The sequence below is a fragment of the Cricetulus griseus genome, chromosome X (assembly GCF_003668045.3).
Source record: "Cricetulus griseus strain 17A/GY chromosome X, alternate assembly CriGri-PICRH-1.0, whole genome shotgun sequence".
Lineage (NCBI taxonomy): Eukaryota > Metazoa > Chordata > Mammalia > Rodentia > Cricetidae > Cricetulus > Cricetulus griseus.
This window is the reverse complement of record NC_048604.1, coordinates 30,010,129-30,035,433: the sequence shown is the minus strand read 5'-3', so window position 1 is coordinate 30,035,433 and position 25,305 is coordinate 30,010,129. Positions and strand designations below refer to the sequence as shown.

The following is a 25,305-nucleotide window of genomic DNA, read 5'->3' as shown; positions in this document are numbered from 1 at the left end:
AATTATTCAGTTGAAAGAAATGGCAATCTTTAAGTTGCTGAAGTAAAATATGATTGTTTTCTTTCTTCTAAGGCACAATGTCTAAAGTTAATGATTTTGCAATTCTATAGCATAACTTTTCTGGAGAACATGCTGGGATATTGGTAGTGACATACTGAGGGTTAGATATTAGTAGCATTTATTTCACTCAATAATTAGAAATGTTAATACCTATTTCTAAAGTTATTTTCCTTAATAAAACTACTCCTAGTAAAAATGTTATATGGAATTACCACAGCTACTGGCAATTGTCACTGAAAATGCTGATGCTTTAACCAGGAGCTGTTTATTGCATGTTTTCTGTCATTTGGCTCCATGCTTGGGCCTTCTTCTTGGCCATTGAGAACCACACAGGCTCCTCAGGTGGTGAAAATTTGGGTGGCAGACTTGAAGAGCGTCTGGTTTCTCTCTCCTTCCCTTGCGGGTGAAGCATGTTCTGATCATCAAATCCAACTGGAATCACAGCAAACAACACACAGTCAGAAATCCCAGAGACACTGGAATATGTTTAAAGACACAATGCAATCTGGGCATCCTTTCAGGTTTTCTCCTGTCACCTAGTTCTTAGTACTTTCTGACCACTGCTCTCTTAGAAGTCAGATTTATAAATATCAGAGCTTGAGCAAACAGCACAGTAGGTACGTATTCCTGGGGGCAGCATCAACTTGGAAATGGCTATAGGATCATAGCCATGAAAAGGGATGTGAGGTGATTCTTGCAGTTTAGCAGTCAATCTTTTGACTTTTGTTATTTGACCATCTTGTACTTTTAAACTCACACCCAAAGGGAAACATATTATACCTATTCCTTCTTTTTTAAATTCTGGATCTGTTTTCACCAGTCACTGACATTGTGAAATTAAATGACTGATGAGTCAATAGATCTATCTAATAAAAGTCAGAGAAATAATACTCCGCCAACTACTGTGGCCAAACAGACTACTCCCTGTTTCACAAATCCACTCCCTCCATCATCCTACTCTATTGCTGAATAATTCAATGGCTTCGACTAAACCAGTGGTCCTCAATTCTAACTACACATTGGGATCATCTAGGAACATTTTTTAAATAACACTGTATCGTGGTGTGATGGTATATGCCTATCGTCCTAGCAGTTGGGAGGCTGTGGCAGGAGGGCCAGGAGTTTGACGCTATAGCTTGGGTTATATTGCTGAAATCAAATGATAACTACAACCAAAAACAAAGAAACATAAAAACTGGCAGTGCCCATTCAATTTCTTGAACCAACTGAATCAGTAGGGATGGAGTCAAGCTCATCTATCATTTAACAAGCTTCCTGGTGGATCTGTTCTTCAGGGGAGCTGAGAACCACATTTCAGGAATACACTGCTCATAAGACATGGAGCAAGATGACTGTTATTTCCACAGCCAAATAATGGGTTCTTGAGTCCAATGTAAATCCATCCTCCTCTCCGTTGCAGTGAGAGTCCAGGATGATGGGCTGCTAGAGGCCAGAGGTCTTGAACCAGACCAATGACTCATTGCAATGAAATTTGTGGATGGGGCTGAGTGGACAAAAGGGTATACTGTGTGACACACCACAGCTCCCAGTGCCACTAGGATGAATGAAGAGGTGTTGGAGAGGTGGAAATGATGGAAGATTAAGGTAGACTCTTTAGTTTAGTTTTGTTTTTAATTAATTTGGGGGGATGTTCTTTTGGGGAGATGCTACAGAGGTGAAGGGCAGATATGAAGGGACTGGAAGGTAAGCAGGATTGGGGTGCATGATGTGAAATTCCAAAAAAGTCAATAAAGAATTACGTTACTTTAAAAAAAATCTTCCTCTCCTTCAGTTCCTGCTGAGGAAATGCCTCTGGCATATAACTCTCACTGATCAGGTCACACTGTATCATTTCCTGTCACATTTATTTACAGCTTTCAACTTAGCCCCCATGTCTCACCCCCTAGTCAGAATATAGAGTGTGTGAAGCAAGCCTTTTCAATAGTTATGAATCAATACTACCAAGCCTTTACAGTGGATTATTGTCAACAGTTCCATTGAAGTTAGAAGAGGTGAGGAAACATTGTGTTGCTATTAGCTAGAAAATGGCTTGGTACTTCCCTCTCTTACCTAGCCACAAGAACATTTTGTGCCTTGCCTTGAAAGTTTCTTTAGTGAAGTGAGAGACTAGAAAGGGCTATGGAAATTGCACACCAGACTCGAATATAACAATTGGATTCTCTTAAAGTAAGCTAATATCTGTTGCATTTCATGGAAGACACATGAAAGGATCATGAAGCTGATTTGATCAATAAGAGAAACACATTGACTGAACCTGAGAATGCAAAACGTTCCACCACATTCCTCCCTGGCTATTTTGGACAGGTCAGAATGAGTGCTTTCACCTGATTTTATAGACTTGGACAGCTTTGGCATCTCCTGTCTGGTAACACTTGAAGAAGAGGTCATTCTTGACGGGACGTCAGTTGTGGGTTCCTCTTCCTGTAATACCAAAATGAAAACAAAACCTTTCTAAGTCCCGACTATAAAGACAGCAAACTACTTAGAAGACTGCATGGTACAAGCCCTGTCCTGGGTACTATGAGTTCAACAACACTCAGAAGAAAAGAGATAGAGAATACAGATATTCATGCAAAAGTATACATCTAGATAGAAATATATAACTATAGAAATTGATTATACAGATCAATAACAAAAGATAGCACAAAGCTCCTTGGGCCTGGAATACATACATGAATGTTTAATGATTTCTTTGGAAAATACATTATTTAATGATGTAGTTCTTTTGATTTGGTGTTCAAGTGTTTTGCTGCATACATGTGTGTGCACCACAGGCACTGCCCCTGAGGCCAGAAGAGAGTATTGCATCCCTGAAACTCGAGTTATGGATAGTCATGACCCACTATGGGGGTGCTGGGAACTGAACCCATGTCCTCTGCAAGAGCATTACATACTCATAACCACTGAGTAATCTCTCCAGTCCCAGAACTTAGATTATTAACAAAACCCAAACTGGCTCAAATTTGGCAACTTTCTTACAGATCAGGAAGAAAAGCTATCTAGTTATACAAATAATGTAAATAGACTGATGTCAGAATACATTCCCTCAATAAATTGAGCAGGAACTTGAAAGTATGAGATCTCAGATACGGCTTTTGATATGTAAATGTAATATGCTTTTGGGGGGTTCATTTTCTGCAGATTTTCTGAGATGAAGTCAAGGAATCCTTCCATCATCCCTGCTCCTCATATCTAGTCCATCCTGGAACATTTTAAAAACTCCAGGCAGGTGTGAAAGCTAACCCAATAGGTATATAGGAATGCAAACATCAACACCTAAGCATACATATCTAGGGAGGGATATGCAAAGAATAATGAAATATATAAATATAAATAAAGAATAATGAATAACGTGCATAATGAAACATCAGAGAAAAAGAGCTACCCTCTTCCTAAGGTTTAATTTCTCAGTTTTAATTACACATAGTTAATCACAGTCCAAAAATAGTCAATGAAATTTTTCATAAATAAGCAGCTGATAAACTTTACACTGAATGCCATTTCTGGCAACACAGAATCCTCGTCCCTTCCTATCCCCACCTGGCTGGCTGTGAATTTTCCCTTAGTTCATCATCCCACACTATATGTTCATGTTTCCTGCCTTTTACTTAGCTGTCTTAAGTGTCCGATGCCCTGGGATGGTATCATCATAGCGCCTGTGTTCAGGTCACTCTTACTTTAGCATAGCAATAGCCCCAAAGTGGTAGAGTAATGATGCTGACCGTCCAGATACAAGAAAGAGAAGCTCTAAAGTGCCTCCATGACACGAATAAGCAAAACTCCTGGACTTGACTAAGAAAAGTTAGAAACATCATAGGTTGAGGTTGCTAAATTCTATAGTAAAAAAACAAATCTAATTTTGAGGAATGCTAGCTTTCAGCTCCGATTTTAAAAGTTAACAGTCACAACGTATTAAGTAATGAGTTAAAATGATAAGGGCATTCTCTTTACTATATGCAGCTTCAGGCATGCACAGACTCTTGCAATGTAGTATCTGTGGTTAAAGGGGACTAGCATTTTTATGGTTTGTGGTTAAAGGGGAGTACTATGTTCATAGTTTGATTGCCATTTATGAAAATAATATGCCTGTGCTTAAAGGTATAACATATAGTCACTCAGTTTTTGTCCTATTGGTTATCTCTGTTTTCTTATTGTTGCTTGTAGTGATGCGGCTGTTGTTTTATCTACTTCTTTTTATGTAAACTGTATCATGGAATCCTGCTGTAGAATATTTAGGGCAAAGCTTGATTTATAGACTCTCTTCATATCCATTACTTTTCATATAAGCTGTTAGAATATCATGGCTGTCACATTTGTGTTAATACAAAATAAAGACCCTTGAAGAAGAATTGTCCTTGATTAATGTTCCCAATAAGAGACAGTCACTGCGTGTCTGACATAATTCCCAGTGCAAGCTTAGTCAGTGGACCCGCTAACCTTTGGTGGAATTTCTGAGTTTGGATCATATTTTGACTCATATCTTGGTTCCTTCATCTCAGCCTTGATTTCAGTTCTGGTCTTAGTTTTTTTAGGAAACTGGGAAACAAAGCCCTTTTGCCTCTGTTTTGCCACGTTGATCCAAGCTGGCTCTGCAGTGCAATCTGCCTTCCAACTGCCGATCTTTTCTGAAAAAGAAATGAAAGAATTAGAACAGAAGCCGGACAGAAAGGGTCTCCAGTCTAATGGAGGTTGCCCACAATAGTATTCTAACTGGGATCATTTCTGGTTGCCAAACAAAATTAGATACCACTTAGAGAAGGATCATTCTCCTATTTGTCCTCTTCCTACGAACTGGGAAGGCAAGATTAAATAGTTAAATAGTTGTGCATTAAAACGAACATACTGTCCCTTTGTTTCCTTTAGCCATCCCTCTTCTCATCCCCAAGCCAGAGCAGGACAATGGTTAACAGGTAGACTGAGAAACTTCTCAAGATGGCAGAGGCTTAGACCATTGATATAATTCCTCCAACTATAAGAAGAAGTTTACAGAGTCTATTACTTCTTTGTCCCTTGTGCCAGTGTCATGGTGGGATCGGAGGCAGAAACAAGACTAGGCAGGGATGATACGGAGGGCACAACAATTTTTTGGAAAAGAGTAGCACTCAACAGGCCACCTTGATCAGGATTAAATTAAGGTGATTTCAGGGTAAGAATGTAAACATATTGCTCTTAATGAACTGGGTTTTGGAGATCTGTTTGGCAGATTAAAGTGACATGGTGTATGTAAAGTTGTTATTTTTTTTTAGACACTCACAGGATTTTTGCCCAAAGAATGCTATACACAAGGTAGATGGGGAAGGAAGAGGTGGTGAGCACGTGTCTGTTAATGTAAAATGAATGGATGTCCTTACTGCTGCCTCCCTGGGAAAAGGAAGCCTGCAAAAGAGTTCTTTCTGAATCTGTTCATCCAGGGTGGGGCACCATCCCACCTCTAAACCTACAACTGGTTGTGTCAAAGCAACAGTACAGCTGGAAGCCTGGAGGCTAGAGAGTTCACGGCCCATCTGTCCAAGGCTTTGCCTTACAGGCCTTCCCTCCACCTGGAGAGACAAAACTCTCACCTGGAGGCCTGTAAATTGCTGGTTTCTTGAAAGTGCCTTCATATTTAGACCTGTTCCCTTGCTTTTCTGCATAGCTAACTGTTTGGCTGAGCTTCTCTAGGCCTCCACTGATGCCCTGGGGAGCACCTTTGTTCATCGACTCTTTGCTTGCCGGGAGGACTGGCATGAAAGGGTCTGGATTCTCTAGCCCACTCTTCTGTGAGATTCTTCGCAGTCGTACTCCAAAAACATTTTCCACCTCAGCCTTGCTGGTGGATGAAGGACTCTCACCTCCTTCACGACTCTGAGGACCTTCCTCCGTAGAGCAAGCGCCTGGGGAAACAAATGCTTTCTGGGCAGGAACAGTAGTGTGCTTGCTAGGTTTGGTAACAGAAGTTGAGGTGCTTTTAATGAAGTCTTCATAGCCTTGTGGGTATTTCATGGTTTTCTTTGGAGAATCTGGGCATTTGGGCATGGACCAGCTGCCAGTATTCTTCGGAGAAACGATTCCTCCTGCAGCAGCATTAACAGAACTTAAATAAACTTGTTGCTGATAGTCGGTGATCAAGAAAGGCTGACCCGGTGGCTGGTGCTCCTCAGGATGGCTCCACTCCACATTTGCAGACTCTGTTGATAGGGTCTCAGATACATCAAAGGCTTGAGAAGGCTGTGTGAAAGACAGCTGTCCTTCAGACCTCTTCCATTCTTCTGGAAAACTGGCAGAGGCTGACACTTTCTGCCTGTACTCAAGCTTTCCCAGGGACTGAGAGACATCCATTGCAGCACTGCTCCACTTCACAGGGGTGCCTTCAGAATATGACAGACCTTCCTGGGGCTCTTCGGGCCTCCTGGGTGACTGTGAAGACTGCCTCATGAGCAGATTCTTCAAAGTGTCTTCCTTGGGTTCATCATCCCAGTTATATAAGAAAGCTTGCTCCTCAAGTTTTGGCTTCAACAAGGATCTGGAAGGACGGCTTCGAGTCCGAAACGTGGGCTTTGCATAAATGTCAGTTTCGCCAACACTGCTCTCTGAAAAGATTTGCTCAGCCATGAATTTCACAAGTGACTGGGAGGAAGCCCTGCTATCCCAGGCTTTCTTAGTGCTGCCTGGAGTGACAGCACTCTCGGGATGGGAGGACATTTCCTGAACTTTAGATCTCGTTAAGAACTGGATGGGAGCTTTGGCAGGCAGTGGCTTCCAAGGAATACCTCCCTCCATAGAAGTACCCTCAAAACTTGAGGGTGTTTTCTGGACTTGTGGTTTGATAACGGTTTGGGAAGGATTTCTGGAAAGCCATGCCTCTTTAGAAATGCCCCCCTCTTGGGCAACACCTTCTAGACTTGAGGTTTGTTGTTCAAATTCAGGGCCCAACCATTGCTGAGGAGCATATTTGGAAGGCAGTGGTTCGATAGGAATGCCCCATTCTCCAGGAACTCTCATTGAATCTAAGGAAATGTCTTCCTTGAATCCTGTGCTTATTGGGGGCTGGGAATGGTGTCTTACAGACCTCATTATTACAGAAACTCCCTCCTCTGCTCCATAACTCTCTGGATCTACTCTTGGCTGAAAAGGGAATCTAGATGGCATTAGCTCCACAGTGCAGCTCTGTGGCACAGAAATACTGTCTAACTCAGTGGAAACTGGTTGTTGGACTACTGTTCCCATCAAGGGCTGAGAAAGCATTCTGGGAGCTGGTGGCTCAAGAGGAATGCCCCATGCTGGTGTTGCAGCCCTGTCTGGGGATGCAGAGACTTGTTCAAATGGAGAAGGTGGCCATGGCTGCAAAGGGTGTCTAGCAGACATTGGCTCCATGCTGATGATCTGTTGTACAGATGTGTTCATGGATCCTGTGGAGACTGGATGTTGGTCTACTGATCCCATCGAGGGCTGAGAAGGCATTCTGGGAGCTGGTGCATAAACAGGAATGGCCCACGAAGCAGGAACATTGCCAGAGGTTACAGACATTTGCTCAAAGGTAGGAGTCAGCCATGGCTGGGGAGGGCATCTGGGAGACCCTGGCTGCGTAGAGATACTCCCTTGGGTCTCAGGGCTGTCTGAACCTGTAAGCACTTCCTTAAATTTAGGACTATTCTGTGTTTGGAAGATCTGTTGACCAGACATGTGCTCCACAGGGCTTCCCCATTGAGTGGAAGTGCTGGGTAGCTCTCGGGTCATCTGTGGCTGGAATTTGGTCTTAACTGAAGGTTGGGAAGGCAGTAACTCCGCCAAAGTGGCACCTTGTACAGAGGTGCTTTCTGAGAATAGTTGACTTTGAGGATTTAGTAATGACTGAGCCGAAAATTGGGTATGCAGTGGGCCCATGGAAATGATCTTAGCAGCAACAGCCTCCGATTCTAAAGGCGCATTTTGATAAGGCTGTTGTATAGACTGGGGAAGGGTAGGAGGCACATGCTCCATAGAAGGGTTCCCTTCGAAAGCTGTGCTCTCTAGAGTTGAAAATGATTGTTTCCATGCCTGGAAAGGGTGTCCCATAAGCCTTGGATCCACACAAACACCTCTTTCAAAGGCAGAAGCCTGATGTTGGATGAAGGGTTTCGATGGGGTCTGAGAATGATGCTGAGGAGGCAGCGGCTCCATAGAAACAGGAGGCAGGGGCTCCAGAAAATGACTTCCCTCAAATGCAGCACTTTCTGCACCCAATGGTATTTCCTTCTTCATGCTTCGTCTCATTGAGGACTGGGAAGGATATCTGCCAGGCTGTGTAGCAGTACACTCTTCAAAAACAGCAATCTCTGGACCTGCACAAGTGTGTTGCTCAAGTACTGGCCTGATTGGAGGTTGAGAATGCTGTCTGAGAAGCATGGCCTCCATAGACACCACCTCTCCCATAGAAATGTCTGAACTTGGGACATTTTGCTCAACACTGTACCCCACTGGGTGCTTCAAAGCCTTTCTAGGAGATGGTGGCTGTATAAAAATGTCCCAGTCAGCAGCAATGCCCTCTGGATCTGCAAACACTTGATGTTCAGACTGAGGGCTCCCCCATGACCTGACGGTGTGGCTGGGAGGCAGTGGCTGCACAGGTCTGATCTGTGCTACTGAAATGGGGGATTGCTGCTGAGTAATAGGGCTCACAATGAGTGGAGAAGTGTATAGGGAGTGTACTGTCTTGTCAGAAACACTCAATTCTTTTGGAACACTCCTTGAAACTGGGGACACTTCTTGCTGGTCTCTGCACTGACCCTGGGCTTGCTTGGAACGTTCAGGAGGCAGCTCTTCCTCTGAGCTGGTCAGATACTCAGAACTTTGGTACTTATCAAAGTAACTACTTGATTCTGTGGAGACTTCCTTTTCTTCAGACTCCTGGAAGGTCTCAGAATGTCTCCTGGAAGCCAACTGCTCTCCAGAGACAGAATCTATGATAAAACTTCCTGATTCTAGGCATTCTTCATAAACCTCAAAGGACTGGGAGGATTGGGCAGATGTCATCTCCTCACAGCTTTCCTGGCCTTCTGAAGAGCTGTTAGTGTCTAAGGGGAGTTCTCTAGCTTTGGCTAATGACTGCTCCGTCTTGTTCCCTTCTGCATCTACATTTTCTGATTTGAGGAAGACATCGTCATCATCCTGAGGGTTCCATGCATGCTGGAAGGAATGTGCAAGACTTGGCTGCACTTCAGAACTACTCTCATACTCTGAAGTACTCTTTGAATCAGAGGAGATTGTCCCTGCATTTGGCCACCTTCTGAGAGGAAGAGGCGACATGTGCATAGAAGCATCATCTGCGGTAGTAGCACTTGAAACACTTGCTGAGAAGGCCCGAAGACTACCTCTAAGATTCCTCTCTTTGTGGTAAGTTGTTCTCTCCAAGGATAACTCCATTTGGGGTTGTAACTTTTGCGAATCAACTTTGGGTGTTTCTTTCCCTTCTCCACGAACTTGACAAAGAGGCTTATGCTCTTGGGCCTCCACTGTCCTTGAGACAGGGGCCTCTTCTTGACTTGTAGAAGATCCTCTTGTCTGTGACAACAAAGCAGCTTTATCCTTTTTCTTCTTGATTTCAGAAGACCTTTCTTCATGGCTGGGTGGTGGACCACTAACCCTGGACTCTGCCACATCTGTTGGTCGTGGTGCTGGTGTTCTTTGGGCTTCAACATCTCTGTCAGCCATTTTCCCCTTCACATTCCTTTTATCTGAAGGCATCTCCCGAGGAGTAGTACCTTCTGCAGTTGTGATCTGCTCTGTGCCTTGCTTCTCCAGGTAAAGCTTCAAGAATGAGTGCTCCCTACCAGCCAACTCTTCACTAGGTGAGGACTCAGCTTTACTGCCCCAGTCATGCTCTTGAGTGGATTTTACAAGGCTTTTTTCTATGATCCCCCACTCATTTTTGACCCTTCTTCTACGTCTTCTTGGGTGGGATTCTGAGGTTGAATGGCCTGTGCTCGAGGCAGCATCGGTACTTAAAGTCTGATCCCTTGTCTTCTTATCCTGAGTTTCAGTTTTGTTGCTCTGCTCCTGGCTTGGGGGCCCTGTACCAAATGTAAAAAGGAAAGGAGACATGTGTGTGCTTTCGACTTCCTAAAAGACTGCTATTCTTCTTTGTCTATGTTTGCTCCCAAATTCCCTGATACAAAAATGCAGAAGACATTTCCTTGTTCACCATTAGCTTTAAGCTACAGGAAATGTTTCTATCAAAGGGAAATTTCAGTCATATGATCAGATAGTCTTGGGCTGGCTCATTAGCACTTCATCAGTAGTCTGGTTGACCACTACGTGTGAGATTGAAAATGAGGCAAATTGTGCTTTTGTAACAATGATTACATTTGAGAAACCTGACTGGAGCAGAAGCAAGGGGAATTCTCTGTAAATGAGATTTTTATTATTATTCTGTGTATGTGGATATTCTGCCTAACATGTATGTCTGTGCACCACATGTATTCCTGGTGTCTGGAGATGTCAGAAGAGGGCTTCAGATCCCCTGAAACCTGAGTCACAGATGTTCGTGAGCCTCCAAGTGAAGAAATTGAACCCAGGTCCTCTGAAAGGTCAGCGATTGCTCTCCAACCCAGTAGGGAAAATTTTTATTTTCTGATTAGTATTCCTACTTTCTATATAGTACTTATCCAAACTTCTTGAAATTCTATGTTATATAGATTCATGCTTTTATTTCAGAAAAACATCAAAGGAATTATTTGAGAGGTTAGGATTGTGGCCCGCCTTTCTTTCATTTTCCAGCTCCTTGCCTTAAAACAGTCATGTGTAACACACACATAAAGCAGTTCTTTGAAAATACACAAAGCAGAACTCCCAACTCCCCAGCAATTGCATGTGGGCAAGTGCTCCTTTCCGGACTTTTTCCTATGAAGCTCAGTTTGATCTAGGTGGCAAAACCCCAGTGGCCATTCCTTCTGCACAGACATTGGGTCTGTAGCGCCACCTAGTGGTTGTAAATGCAGCATACAGCACAGGGAAGAGCTCCGTGTGCTCTAAGTCAGGCCCTTCCTGTGGAACAGCAACCAAGGTACCCCAGGGGTATTGAATCAGTTCTATCTCCATGTATGAAAAATGATATTTCACTCTTAATCTATGTCCCTTCCTCCCTCTCTCTCATCCTTCTTTGAAAGACTTTTTTAATGTTTTGTTTTTCTGGGGAAAACATGATGAAAGAAGTCCTACCTTTGAAACCACATGTGAAATCATTTGTGGAAAACCCTAACAACCATTCAACTTAAGTGACAGAACCGAAATTTAATTTTGTCAAACAGTGCACAAAATTAGCTTGCCATCTAGCGAAAGGTAAAATCTATCCATGCACACATGCAAACACACAGAGAGTTTTCACTCTGGTGGTATCTGTTTGGAAATTGGTGAGGTGATGGCTGCCAAGGATGTCTGGCTACAGCTGCACAGAGCTCTGGTAGCCATGGATATGTGAAGTCATTGTGAACAGCAAACCTTCTTCTCTAAACTGGAAGAGAAAGGTAGCTCCTATGAGAATAATTTGGGGGACCAGTTCAGTTCTTCCTATCTTTATACATTGTTGGGGAAGAATGAGGACTAGGCCATCACTGGCTGCATCCTGCAGAACTCAGCAAGCATATTCATTTGAAAGAACTGATTACATTTACAAAGAACGCATCTCTCTAGTTGGAAATTCATTTAGATAGGACACAAAAGCATGTGCAATCCTTTCCGCAAAGCCTGTACAAACATAGCTATTGCCAGTTTAGGTGGAGAATTTTAAGCCATACTTGTATGAAACTCTTTTTAGTTAAAAGATTTGTTTTGGTGATTTTTTTTTTAAACGGTTTGTATGGGTGTATACCTCAGAAAAGGGCCTCAGCCTTTTTCACTAGAAAGCTAGGAAGAAAGCAGAATGACAGAAGGGTCACACAAAGTCTCCTACGGTGGAAATCCTGCTTCCCTGGGTAAGGGTGAGATGTCCATGGACCTAATGCATACATAGGTTTTCATTATTTTTAATTATGCATATGGGTATGTACAGGTAGGTGCCCACAAAGATTACAGGTTTCAGATTCCCCTGGGGCTGGAGTTACATGAAATTGTGAGCTGCCTTACTTGAGCGCTGAGAACCGAACTGGGGTCCTCTGAAAGAGCAGTACATGCTTGTAACTGCAGAACACTCGTTCCAGTTCCCTTGTATGCATCCGACATTGAAAACCGCAACAGGAAGCAGGGTAGCGGGGATTTTTGGGTTTAGCATCCCCAGTACACTAGTGTGCATCGAAGCCCGAGAGCCACGGACTGGCAGTGAAGGGTTGCTAACCTGTGCTGTCCTTCTTCTCCTTTACATCTGCTTGCTTTGGCTTAATTGTTGCTTTTTCTTTAGTCTCCGTCACAGCATGCTGCTCTTCCTGCTTTGTTCTGGCCTAAAACAAAGTTGAAAAGAAAAAAAGCTTCATTCTGATGGTCATGCTCCTCAGACCTTACACGAGTGAGCTAGGCAGAAGGCAGAATGCCAGAAGGCTTGCACCAAGTCCTCCCATAGTGGAAAGCCTGCCTCCCTGGGCTGTGGTGAAGTGTTCAGGGGCCTAATGTATGCACAGGTTGTGGCCCTCAGTTCCCCCTGTTTCTGGAGCTGCTCTCACAACTCATATTTCATTGGTGTTTTAAAGCAAAATTGAGATGTCTTTTATAATTTTTATTTTTGAGATTATAATATAAATACAGCATTCTTCCATTCCTTCTCCTCTATCCAAACCCTTCCACATACTCCTCCTTGTTTCCTTTCACGTTCATGGCCTCTTTTTCATGATTATTACGTACCCATATACATGCATATATATTCCTAAATAGTACCTGTTCAGTCTATATATTTTTCAGGGCTGATCATTTGGTATTGATAAATCAATGCTTTTCCCTGGGGAAGACTATTGCTCCTGATCTTAGCATTCCCTAGTTGCCTATAGTTGTTTGTATAGTGCTGAGGCCTCCCAGCCGCTTTGGTATGTATACTATGGCTATGTCATTGTTCAGCTCATGATTAGGCTGTCATGTTAATAAGACTTCATGGGTATAGCTTCTGAAAGATAGAGGCAACTTTGAATGAGTACCTGTATTATTTGTACTTTCATGCTCACCCCTATAAAATATTTGTGCTAGCCAATCTATGGGTTTCTTTCATCTATTTTAGTCCAGAATACCCAAAGAACTAATTGGGTGTTTGAATGGTTAAGTCTTCTTCTTCTTCTTCTTCTTCTTCTTCTTCTTCTTCTTCTTCTTCTTCTTCTTCTTCTTCTTCTTCTTCTTCTTCTTCTTCTATTTCTTCTTCTTCTTTTAGCTGACACCTCCTTTTAAGCACCACTATCTTTGATTTCTTAACTGGAACTGGAAATCTCTTACAAAAGCATTAGTTATTTGTTTTCTTTTTAAATGGTTTTTATTCCATTCATTTATTTACGTGTGTTCGAGTTGCACACTCATGTGCAAATGTATGCTCATGTACCACAGACGGAGTGTGGAGACCAAAGGACAACTTACAGAAGGCTGAGCTCTCCTTGTGCCCATCTTTTTATCTGGGTATGGGGGATCAAACTCAGGTCCTCACACATGTGGTATTTTTATTTTATTTATTTATTATTTATTTATTTATTTTTCATCCTAACTGCAGTTTCTCTTCACTCCTATCCTCCAAATCCCTACCACCCCACCTCCCCTTCCCCCCACACCCACTCCTCCTCCATTTCTATTAAAAAAGTGAAGACCTCCCATGGATATTGACCAGTCATGATACATCAAGTCCCAATAAGACGAAGCATCTCCCCAAGTATTAAGGCAGGGCAAGACAACCCAGTATGAGGAGTAGGGTCCCAAGAACCAGCCAAATTGTTAGGACAGTCCTTGTTGCCACAAGATGACCAAGCAACTGTAACATATATGCAGAATGCCTAGGTCAATCCCATGCAGGGTTCCTACTTGTCAGTTCAGTCTCTGGGACCCCTGATGCAAAAATGCTCAACAAAATACTTGCAAACCAAATCCAAGAACACATCAAAAATTTCATCCACCATGATCAAGTAGCCTTCACTCTAGGGATACAGGGATGGTTCAACATACAAAAATCCATCAATGTAATTCACCATATAAAAAAACTGAAAGGAAAAAACCACATGATCATCTCACTAGATGCTGAAAAGCCTTTGACAAAATTCAACACCCCTTCATGATAAAGGTCTTGAATTGATCATGGATACAAGGAACTCATCTAAACATAACAAAGGCAATATACAGCAAGCCAACAGCCAACATCAAACAAAATGGAAACTCAAAACTATTCCACTCAAATCAGAAATAAGACTGTCCACTCTCTCCATATCTATTCAATATAGTACTTGAAGTTTTAGTTAAAGCAATAAGACAACAAAAGGAGATCAAGGGGATACAAATTGGAAAGGAGGAAGCCAAAGTATCGCTATTTGCAAATGATATAGTAGTCTACATAAGCGATCCAAAAAATTCTACCAGGGAACTCCTACATCTGATAAACATCTCCAGCAAGACAGCTGATTATAAAATTTCCTAAAAACTCAGTAGTTATCTATACAAATGATAAACAGACTGAGAAAGAAACCAGAGAAACAACACCCTTCACAATAACCACATATAATGTATCTTGGTGTAACCCTAACCAAGCAAGTGAATGACAAGAACTGTATGACAAGAACGTCAACTCTTCGAAAAAAGAAATTGGAGAAGATACAAGAAAATGGAAAGATTTCCCATGCTCATGGATCAGTAGGATAGTAAAAATGGCAATCTTGCCAAAGGCAATCTACAGATTCAATGCAATCCCCATCAAAATCCCAGCACAATTCTTCACAGACCTTGAGAGAACAATACTCAATTTCATATGGAAAAACAAAAGACCCAGGGTAGCCAAAACAATCCTGTACAGTAAAGGAATGTCCTGAGGCAACACCACCCCTGCCTTCAAGCTCTACTGTAGAGCTATCACAATAAAAACAATAAAAATTAAAACTTTGTATTGGCATAAAAACAAACGAGAATCAAAAGGATCAAATTGAAGACCCCGACATTAATCCACACACATATGGACACATGATTTTTGACAAAGAAACCAAATTATACAATGGAAAAAGAAAGCATCTTCAACAAATGGTGCTGGTATAGCTTGATGCTGACATGTAGAAGAAATCAAATAGATTCGTATCTGTCACCATGCACAAAACTCCAGTCCAAGTGGATCAAAGACCTCACCATTAATCTAGTTACACTGAACCTGATAGAAGAGAAAATGAGGAGTAGCCTTGAATGCATGTGACTTTTAAGAGAATATTTTAAAAATATTTTTGTTTTATAATTATATGTACATGGTGTGTGTTTGTGTGAGTCTGTGCACCACATGTGTCTGTAGGTACCTAAAAAGTCCAGAAGAGGACATTGGATTACTGGAACTGGGATTACAGGTAATTGTGAGCCATCTGACATGGATGCGGAGAACCAAACCTGGGTCCTTGTAAGATCCATATGAGTTATCAACCATTGAACCATCTCTCCAGACCCTATTGCCATGATTCTAACTTACTAGCATTGCCTATATATAACTCTGCTTGCTAGTAACTCATGCAGAACTCTGTGGCAATGTGTGGAGGTCTTTGGAAGAGCTCAATTCTGAATGATGAGTTGCTGAAAGCCTGGTGTCCAACAAATGAAGGGAGCAGCATAGCAGTTTATAACTCATGGGTCTCATGCGATCAATAAATAAATGGATGTTCATCCAGACTAGGCTTGAATAGCCTCTGCAGAGAGGACTGAGAGTATTTCCAGGCACTAAATCAATAAGTAAGCTGTACAGGGTTAACTCTTGTTTCTGCTTTCCCCACTCCCTTTTATAGAAGTTACAAATAAACAGACCATTTCATGCAACCAACACAAGCTTGCTCACCCACTGCATGCATCTAGGCCTGGACAGTGCCATATATACATGACTATCCCTACAGAAGGATCTGGATCACCCATCAACTGTGTCCAACCATGGCCCTCAGGTAGCACACGGCCACAAGTGGCCAAGAATATCTATGAATGTGGCCCAACACAAAACCACAAACCTAAGATGTGAGATATTTTGGGCATCTTTTTTAAAAAATCAGTTGCATGGTTCTGAAGCATGAACTTTGTAGATAACAATGCCAAGGCACAATGTCCAAAAGTCCGACCTGTCTATACACATACAGTTTCCTAACAGCAGAGAGCACAGGCCAGAGCTCATCTTTTCTCAAAGTTTAATGCAGGATCCTTGGAAAGACTTACAGACAAGGAAATTGCCTTCTTCCTCTTCTGTTTCCGGGGGTTCACAGCTATCTTGTGTTTAGCAGCTGAAGAATCCAAACAGCCTTGTGAGGTGGCTGGCATGCTGAACCCCGAAAGCTGCTGTGTGCTGCTTAGAGAGGACTGTGATAGGTCAAGATCTGAGGACAGTTCTGAAGTGCTCTGCAAAGTGGGAAAAATATGTGAGTGAAGATGCTGACATCTGCCCTTGAAGCGAGAAATGTTTCTTCCTTGCTGAGGACCACCTAAGGAAACCTCTTGTGGATGACTGCCCTCTTTCTTTCCTGTTTTGGTTTAAATGCCAGTTTGGTTCGTTTGTAAAAGAAAGTGAGGAATAGAAAGCAATTGGGGGTGCTCCCTCACCCAGGAAGCAACCAGGAGTGCCCTGGTGCCCTCACAATTAGAACACAAGCACATAATGGAGTCTATAAGGTGAAATGTTTGTATGTTCTCATGTCCCATCTTCCCTTCTTAGTGAGAGAAAGACATCCTTGATGGGGAATGTACTGTGTATGTTTATCTTATTGATTATTAAATAAAATACTGTTTGGCCAATGAAACGACAAGTTAGGCAGGACTAGGAGTCAAAGGGGATTTTGGGAAATGTAGTAGAGAAGTGATGATCCAGACAGGAAATGACATAGCAAGGAGACTCATATTTAAGCGAAGGAGAAACAGGAAGGGTATCTCTTTTCCCCTCCGCTCCTGCTCCAGCATCACAATGTGAGCCACCGACAAGGAGGGATGCCAATAAGGTGTCCGATAAGATAAGTCTTATAAAATATATAGGTTTATGATAGTTAAGACTGAGCAAACAGATGAGAATCCTAGTCATTGGCCAAGCAGCTTTGAACCTAATACAAGTTTCTGTGTATCCATTTGGGCCTAACTCGGGTGGGTGGCTGGCGTAAAGCTCACACGTGGCGGTGGGGCTCAGGTGGCATTTGGCAGAAAGATTTATCGTAACAGAATGGTGTCAGTGAGCGGGATGACCCCATGCCCCAAGGTTCCCAGACAAAGAGGTAAACCTGACGCCACAGCCTGCCCTGTCGGGCTGCTGAGAGGCATTGGAGCAGCTTCCATATGCTCACACCATCCCAGTGCTTGGACTCGGCACTTCTGAGATGATAAAGACAGATCCAGATAAAGAAAAACCTCTAAAGGTTTACACTGCATTTAAAAATATATGTAGGCTTGTGTGAGAAGGAAGGAGAGGCAGGCAGATTTCCACAGAGAAACCCTGTCTCGGAGGAAAAAAAAAGAAAGTAAAAATAAAGTAATAAAAAAGCCACATAAAGATGGAAAATACACAGAGAATCTGCATACTATATGCCATATTGTTGTGTTTAAATTATTTGATTGCTGAGGAATGATTTACTACTGCTAAAATACATTTGATTATAAATGCTGCTAAATTAATCCAACTTATACATTTTAAAAATGCTCTGACTTCAAATTTAAGTCTAAGGACAGGCTACTTAAAAATAAAGGTTTTGCTTGTATTTCTACAGAAAATCAAAAGCTGTTGATTCTTTCCAAACTAATATGGTTTGATCAAGCAAGACCCCCTGAAGCTGAGACGATACAGCCTTACAGACTACAAAAACAAGGATTTGATCAGGTTTCTATGTTTTATCATGATCCCTATGGTATATGAACATCGTCCCCAATCAGCAGGAAGCAGTTTAGAAAGAACGACGCACATAGTCCCAAATATTGTTTATAAATATTTGTTTTCATTTAAATGGGGTTGGTTATAAATGATAATGAGCATAGTCAATCTCTTTTTAAAGAAAGAAAAGGGGAATAGGATATAGGAATGAATACTTTGCATGGTATAGATTTTCATTTATTGATACAGCTTTAAGGTCAATTTTGTGATATGTATATGTCTCCTCTTGTTTAGGTATTGTGTTTATACAGATCCTCTACCTATAATAGTCAGAATTTATAATTAGGTTAGTTAAGTTTTCTAGATATACAGAGATGTATTTGAGATGGATAAGTATTCTTCAAACCTTTCAAAGACCTACAGAAATATGGCATTTAAATGGTTTAGGGTTTTTCTTGGCAGTGAGACACAACTGCTCCTGGCACACCAATTACATCAGAAAGAAAGATGGGCATCGAAGAAACTCGTTATGGAGTTTGCTTTCAACATGGCAAGATGAGCCATTTGAGCAAGAAACTGCTCTTGCCTGGACTGTTTGTTGCTGTATAAACTGGACATGCAGGACCCACAAGAAAGTGACTGCTGAACTTACAAAACAAGACAGTACTGAAGGGTTCCTGTTAAAATGGAGAAGTGTGCTAGACATGGTGTGTCCTATAGGCTGAAGATGGATGCCCCAGCGTTAAAGAGGAACTTTGGGTGACTGTCCAGGTATCGAGATGTCTCTGTCAATTCTAGAGTTTATATATTATCCTTCTGTGGTCTTTGATAGAGTTAAAGACAGATAGTTATGGTTATAGTTCTCTTCAGTTATTATAAAAGATAAGTTATCCTTCTTTTATTTAGACAGAAAAGAGGAGATGATGGGGAATTTACTGTGTATGTTTATCTTATTGATTGTTAAATCAAATACTGTTTGGCCAATGAAACGACAAGTTAGGCAGGACTAGGAGTCAAAGAGGATTCTGGGAAATGTAGTAGAGAAGTGATGATCCAGGCAGGAAGTGACATAGCAAGGAGACTCATATTTAAGCGAAGGAGAAACAGGAAGTGTTGCTCTCTTTTCCCCTCCGCTCCTCCTCCAGCGGCACAATGTGAGCCACCAGCAAGGAGGGACACCAATAAGGCATCCGATAAGATAAGTCTTATAAAATATATAGATTTATGATAATTAAGACTGAGCTAGCAGATGAGGAATCCTAGTCATTGGCCAAGCAGCTTTGAACCTAATACAAGTCTCTGTGTATTTATTTGGGTCTAACTCGGGCGGGCGGCTGGCGTAAAGCACACATGTGGCATGGGGCTCAGGCAGCTTTTGGCAGAAAGATTTATCGTAACACATCCTTTTATGAATGAAAACCCTTGGGGCTCAGGGGCTGCTATATTGGGGAGTTGTGGAGAGAGAAAATCCAGTTGGAAGAAGGCCTGTTTGAAAGCTGTGTTTTCACAGAGAGCACACTAAGTATATTTACTGTTCATAGATCCAAAGCTGATGGGAAGACTGGGAGCAGACTTTTCCCACCTCCAATGAAGCATAGACAGAGTGTCACCTTGTCCTCATTATGACAGGCTCCGCCTCCCCAAGCTAATTGTTCTGAGACACCTGTGTAGGGTATACCTTAGACACTCCCACTTGGGGCTGGAGACAAGTATGCCTGGCCAGACCCACTTGGGTTTGGTCAGGGTGATATGAGGAAGGTTTAAGAGTGAGGGACATGCATGTGGCTTCCCTTCTACTTACTTTGCTCCCTATCAACTGGCCAGGCAGTTCTGAGTGAATAGCATCTTCCTAAATAAATACCCTTATATCTAAACCTGACTCCGTTTTGGTATTTCACATTATTTGGTGTCAGAAGTGGGATTGGAAGGAGGTGTTCAGGCTTAGGCACCTCTTTCTCACCTGTTTCCATTCCTTGATAGGAACTTTGAAATAGTCTCCTGGGGGAGTACGGACATAACATTTTCTACACCTCCAAGAGAAATACCAGAGCTCACCTACTCCTAAGTACCTGTAAGAACACACATTGAATGTGTCATCTTGCTCCTGCACATCAGTAGCACTTGGTGTCATGTTTCTTTTGTGTTTATCCACTAAAGTTCTTTTCAAAGTAGTGTTGCTTGGTGCCAGGGACCCCTTGACAAGAGGCAAAGTTCACATGTCCCTACATTTACTATGATGCTGTATGTCCTGGCACTCACTCTGTAGACCAGACTGGCCTCAAATTCACAGAGATCCGCTTAACTCTGCCTCCTGAGTGCTGGGATTAAAGCTTTGCACCACCACCCCTGCTTTTGTTAACTTCTTTATTCAACTATCTTCCATTAATTTATTAACACTTATAATCTGTCCTCATCTTTCTACCATTTACTGATCCAGACACACTGCTGATTTGCTGTTCTTCAAACAGTCCAAGCATGCTCTCCAGAGGCCTTTGTACTGATGGGCATGTCATCTACCATGTCTATGTAGCTAGCTCCCTCCCTTACAGAAGGTCTCTGCTCAGAATCTGTCTTCTCGTGGAAGCCTTCCAAGGCCAACCTATTTAAACATTTTATCACTGACGTGTGTGTGTGTGTGTGTGTGTGTGTGTACCCGCACGCGCATGCGTGCATGTTATGCATGTATATACAAGTGGCCTTGTCCACTTGTGCACCCATGAAGGCCAGAGGTCAACACATCAAATGTTGTCCTCTATCACTCTCCGCTGTTGTGGAATATTAGTTTAAGATGTGTTACATTTGTTTATGCTGTGGAACATTTGTTTAATGATACAAAGATGTGTTGCATTTATTTATGTTGCAGTTATTTAACTCTGTGAAGCTGTGTTACTTTGCCTGCCTAAAACACCTGATCAGTCTAATAAAAAACTGAATGCCCAATAGCTAGACAGGAGAGGAATAGGCATGACTGCCAGGCAGAGAGAATAAAATAAATAGGAGGAGAAATCTAGGCTCAAGAGAAGAGCCAGGAGTGGGTAACAAAAGAGAGGAGGACATCAGGGGCCAGCCACACAGCCACACAACCAGCCACGGAGTAAGAAGGGAAGAAAGACATATATAATAAGGAAAGATAAAAAGCCCAGAGTCGAGACATAGAAGAGAAATGGGATAATTTAATTAGAAAAGCAGGCTAGAAACAAGTCAAGGCTAGGAATTCGTAAGTAAGAATAAGTCTCTGTGTATTTATTTGTGAGTTGGGTGGCATGCCCTCAAAGAGTTTTAAAAAAAACTATGCTCTCTGCCTTGTTTCTTGATACAAGGTCTCTCAATGAACTCATAACTTGCCATTGTGGCTAGACTGGCTGGTGAGCTCCTGGAATCCTCTATCTTTGTCGCCCTCCCCCTGGCACTGAGGTTACAGATGTATATGCTGCCACACCTGTTTTTTCCACAGGTTCTGAGTGCAGGCTCTCATGATTATACAGCTAGCACTTTATCCACTGAGCCATCTCCCCAGCTCCAGCTCTGACATTTTACAATCCCCTTTCTGGTATCATTTTTCCCCTCACACTTTTATCATTGTCTTGTGTATGTTTTCTTTCCTAATGTTTCATTACCCATATTCCCCATTACAGTTTGAACCCTATAAAGAAGGGTTTTCATTTATTCTATTTGTCTATCTATCTATCTATCTATCTATCTATCTATCTATCTATCTATTCAGTACATCTGTGTGCATGAGCATAAAGGCCAGAGGAAAAGTTCAGATGTTGCTCCTCAGGTACTAGCTGTCTTTTTCTTTTGAGAAAGGGTGCTGGCCTGGAACTCATGAAATAGCCTAGTAGGGTTAACTGGCAAGCCTCAGGGATCCACCTGTCACCACCTCTCCAGTACTAAGATTATAAGTGAATGCCACCACACCTTACTTTAAAAAAAATGATTTCTGAGAGTCAAACTCAAGTCTTTGTGATTATAAGACCAGAAATGCACTAACTGAACCACATACCCAATCCTCACTTTGACTCTTTATAGTGTGCGTCTGAGTGTATAGTTGTTGTTTAGCAATGATTTTCACTGATGAATTAATTGTGTTAAAAGCTTCCACCAGATTTGAGTATTGGCCAAGCAAGCTCCTCTGTTTCCTGTGTCATTTTAGTCATTCTGTGCAAGATTATTTCCAGTTAAAAGAAAAAGATCTAGATATGGAAACTCTCAAAGAATACCATTCAATTTTCTTTGTATAAAAGCCAACTTAGGATGTCAAAATGGTAAACAATATAGACCAATTTTCATTTGATTGGCCTCCCAAACCATGCAGTATAAACACTACATAATAGCATCTTTTTTTTTTTCTAGTGACACTCATTCTATAGTATAATAGAAAGACAAGGCTACTCAAAAACCTCTCAATTTCCAGACTTGGTTGTAGAAGATGGAGTTAATCCATTCCCAATCACAGTCAAAGCCAAGAAGCTATCAAATTTAACCCCAACCTCTAGCCTTCTTGTACTAGTTCGACTCTCATTGATCTAAGCGCTGACCTACATCTATCCTCCAATCTAAACTAAAAACCACAAAGAAAAATCACCTAACTGTAGGGTGTTGGTGGCGCACACCTTTAATCCCAGCACTCGGGAGGCAGAGGCAGGCGGATCTCTGGGAGTTCGAGGACAGCCTGGTCTCCAGTGCCAGTGCCAGTATAGGCTCCAAAGCTACACAGAGAAACCCTGTCTCAAAAGAACAAAAAAGTATCACCTAACTATGGGGCCTTGTACTCAGACATACCATTCAAACTAGCTCCCAGAGGCTCTTTTAGACTCACAGCATGTTGTGTGGAAATGAAGTATGTGTTTCCTATTTGGATTTATGTATTTCCTTTAACCCACCAGTGGGTTAAACAAACTGTACATACTCTGGAGCTCTGGACAGTATTTCTTAGCACAGGATTCATGGACGGACACACACACACACACACACACACACACACACACACACACACACACACACACACCCCACATTAAAATCATCAAGAAGGGAGTGTTAAAAGATGCATTTGGGGGACATATCAAGACCTGACAGTAACTCAGTAACTTGTGGTGTATCTCAGTGGTAGAGCATGTGTTCAGCACGTGAAAAGCCCTGAGTTCAATCTCCAGTATTGAAAGCAAAATAAAACAGACCTGGAGGAAAAGAATATCAGGCAAAGGGCCTTAGAATGGCTTGACAGTCTCTGAATTTTATTTTAGGTATTTTAGGGCCAGAGTAGAGAATAAGAACTGACGACTGATCTGGCCCATCTTCAAATGAAAGCACATAGAGTAAGTAATCCCATCAATTGTCTTAGAGGAATCTATGGATTTCTTCTGGTTTCTTCTTATGCCTCATCTCTTCCCTCAACCATATTGTTTAGTATATCCCTAGAAAAGTTACCAAAGGAGTCAATCGTAAGACAGTCTGAGTTACCTGGGAAGAGCAAATCTAATGCCCTTCTAGCAGGACTCTGAAAGGGAAGAGTAAAGAGAGTGGGACTCAGACCAGCTCACACTCTATGTACCCATGTGCAGTGTTAAGGTATATGGAGCTGTTTTACTCTCTTCTGTGTGTAAAACGGGATTTGAATATGGGCATCCTTCCTGGGGAAGAAAGCTGGTAATGGCTTCAGGCAAAGAAGTACTGGTTGGTAGTGATTGAACTGGACACTCTTGATATTAGCTAGGTTAATGGAGATGCTTTGAAAAATTAAAACACATTTCAGTTCCATTTTCCCTCCTGTCAAGTATCTGACCCAACAGGAAGCAGCTCAATCAATAATGCACACTTAGGTCATTGTTTTAATGACTGCATCTTTTTTTCTTTGTGTTGTTAGGCTTCCCTCTCTTTCTTTGTGGCTGATAAGAGATACTGGTGAAGGGATATGAAGAACCAGCCTACCTCCATCATAGGTTCAAAAGTCATCTTATAGTAAAGAGAAACTAGGTTCATTCTTGTTTATGATTAAATCTCTGTTTCTCAAGGATTGGATTATGCTCTGCCTATAGCCTTAACTACAAATGGTTCTGTATTGCCTGTTCCAAGAAAGGCAATTATGTCTTTGTTTCAAAAAATTGTTTATAACCATCTTGCAACACTACCTTTGTTCCAAAAGCTTATACAACCACCTATGACTACCTGTTGGTATGAGTACCTTGTTATGTTCACATTGCAATCATGTCTTTGCTTCAGGTGGTTGTTAGGACTAACTTGTTATGCTTATGTTCTATTCCTGTAACCCTGCCTATTTTGCCCACCAAATCCTCCATTTGGAAACCCCCTATCCCTGATCAATAAAAAAAGTCATGTTTTCCTCACATCCAATGCTGACCTCTTGAAGCCTGCCTTAGAGGGAGGCAGCCTGTGTACATGAATACAAAAGTTTGCTTTAATTAATTGCTTACTTAAATTAATCTGGCCATGGCAATTTGAGTCGATGGTCTTTTTCTTCCATTTTTGGAATTAACATATAGAAAGCAGTTGGGTTGGCTTCTCAGGATGGAGAAAAGTCCTGTCTTGTGTTAAGTAAGAATAATAGCCATGTGCTGTGGCATCTAAGCCCAGAAATTGAGAGGCTGCAGCAGGAGGATTTAGAGTGCATGGCCAGCCTAGGCTATATGGTGAGAGCCAAGCCTTAAAAATTGGAAAACCTATGGACTATTAGGCCTGCATTTCATCAAACAAAGTGAAGGTTGGCACTTTGTGGAAAATATAGTCTGCATCTATCCAGGAGGGTCTGACACTGAGATACTGTGGAACCTGGGTCTGTATGGGGCAAGACAGTAAAGCACACTGCCTTGGTAAAGTCTCCAGATCTTGGTGGGGAAACTGTTCTCAGTAAGAGGTGTTTGTGCTAAGAGATTCAGGCACTGGGTGTAAGATTTACTATTGACTCGTGGTTTGTTGCTGTTGTTTATTCTCTGGATGTGCTAAAGAAGTGTCTGGTCCCATTCCTGATAATGCCTACTCAGCTACAGATTCATTTACATTCTTGGTACATAAAAGCTGTTGAGGCCTTCATATATACCAACTTAATGTAGCCAACTAATGTAAGAGACAGTTATATTAAGGTGTTATACTAAGTTTTGTGACTGATCCTCCTACTGTAAGCAACTTTTCAAAGCAGTTAATAAAATATAGTTGATCCTTTGGGAAAAAAAAAACTGTTGAGGCCAGCACTTTTCCAAATTCATTCTAGGAAGTGCAAGTTCAGATGTAGCCTTCATCCTCCCTCCTAACACAATGGTTTCAATTTCTTAACTCAAATAGAAAAT

The 25,305-nt window shown here is 41.9% G+C and overlaps 1 protein-coding gene across 1 annotated transcript in view; it reads right to left on the bottom strand.

Moving 5' to 3' along the window:
• Positions 1-325: 325 nt before the first annotated feature.
• Positions 326-25,305, bottom strand: part of Kiaa1210 (KIAA1210 ortholog) — a 44,334-nt gene continuing 19,354 nt past the window's right edge. Inside the window, exons 5-13 of the mRNA XM_035449708.1 lie at positions 16,372-16,551; positions 12,368-12,470; positions 8,543-10,109; positions 7,790-8,413; positions 7,495-7,573; positions 5,643-7,443; positions 4,519-4,706; positions 2,406-2,502; positions 326-492 (exon numbers count right to left, since the gene is read on the bottom strand). Coding sequence (XP_035305599.1) covers positions 326-492; positions 2,406-2,502; positions 4,519-4,706; positions 5,643-7,443; positions 7,495-7,573; positions 7,790-8,413; positions 8,543-10,109; positions 12,368-12,470; positions 16,372-16,551 — 4,806 coding nt within the window. The remainder of the gene's footprint in view (positions 493-2,405; positions 2,503-4,518; positions 4,707-5,642; positions 7,444-7,494; positions 7,574-7,789; positions 8,414-8,542; positions 10,110-12,367; positions 12,471-16,371; positions 16,552-25,305) is intronic.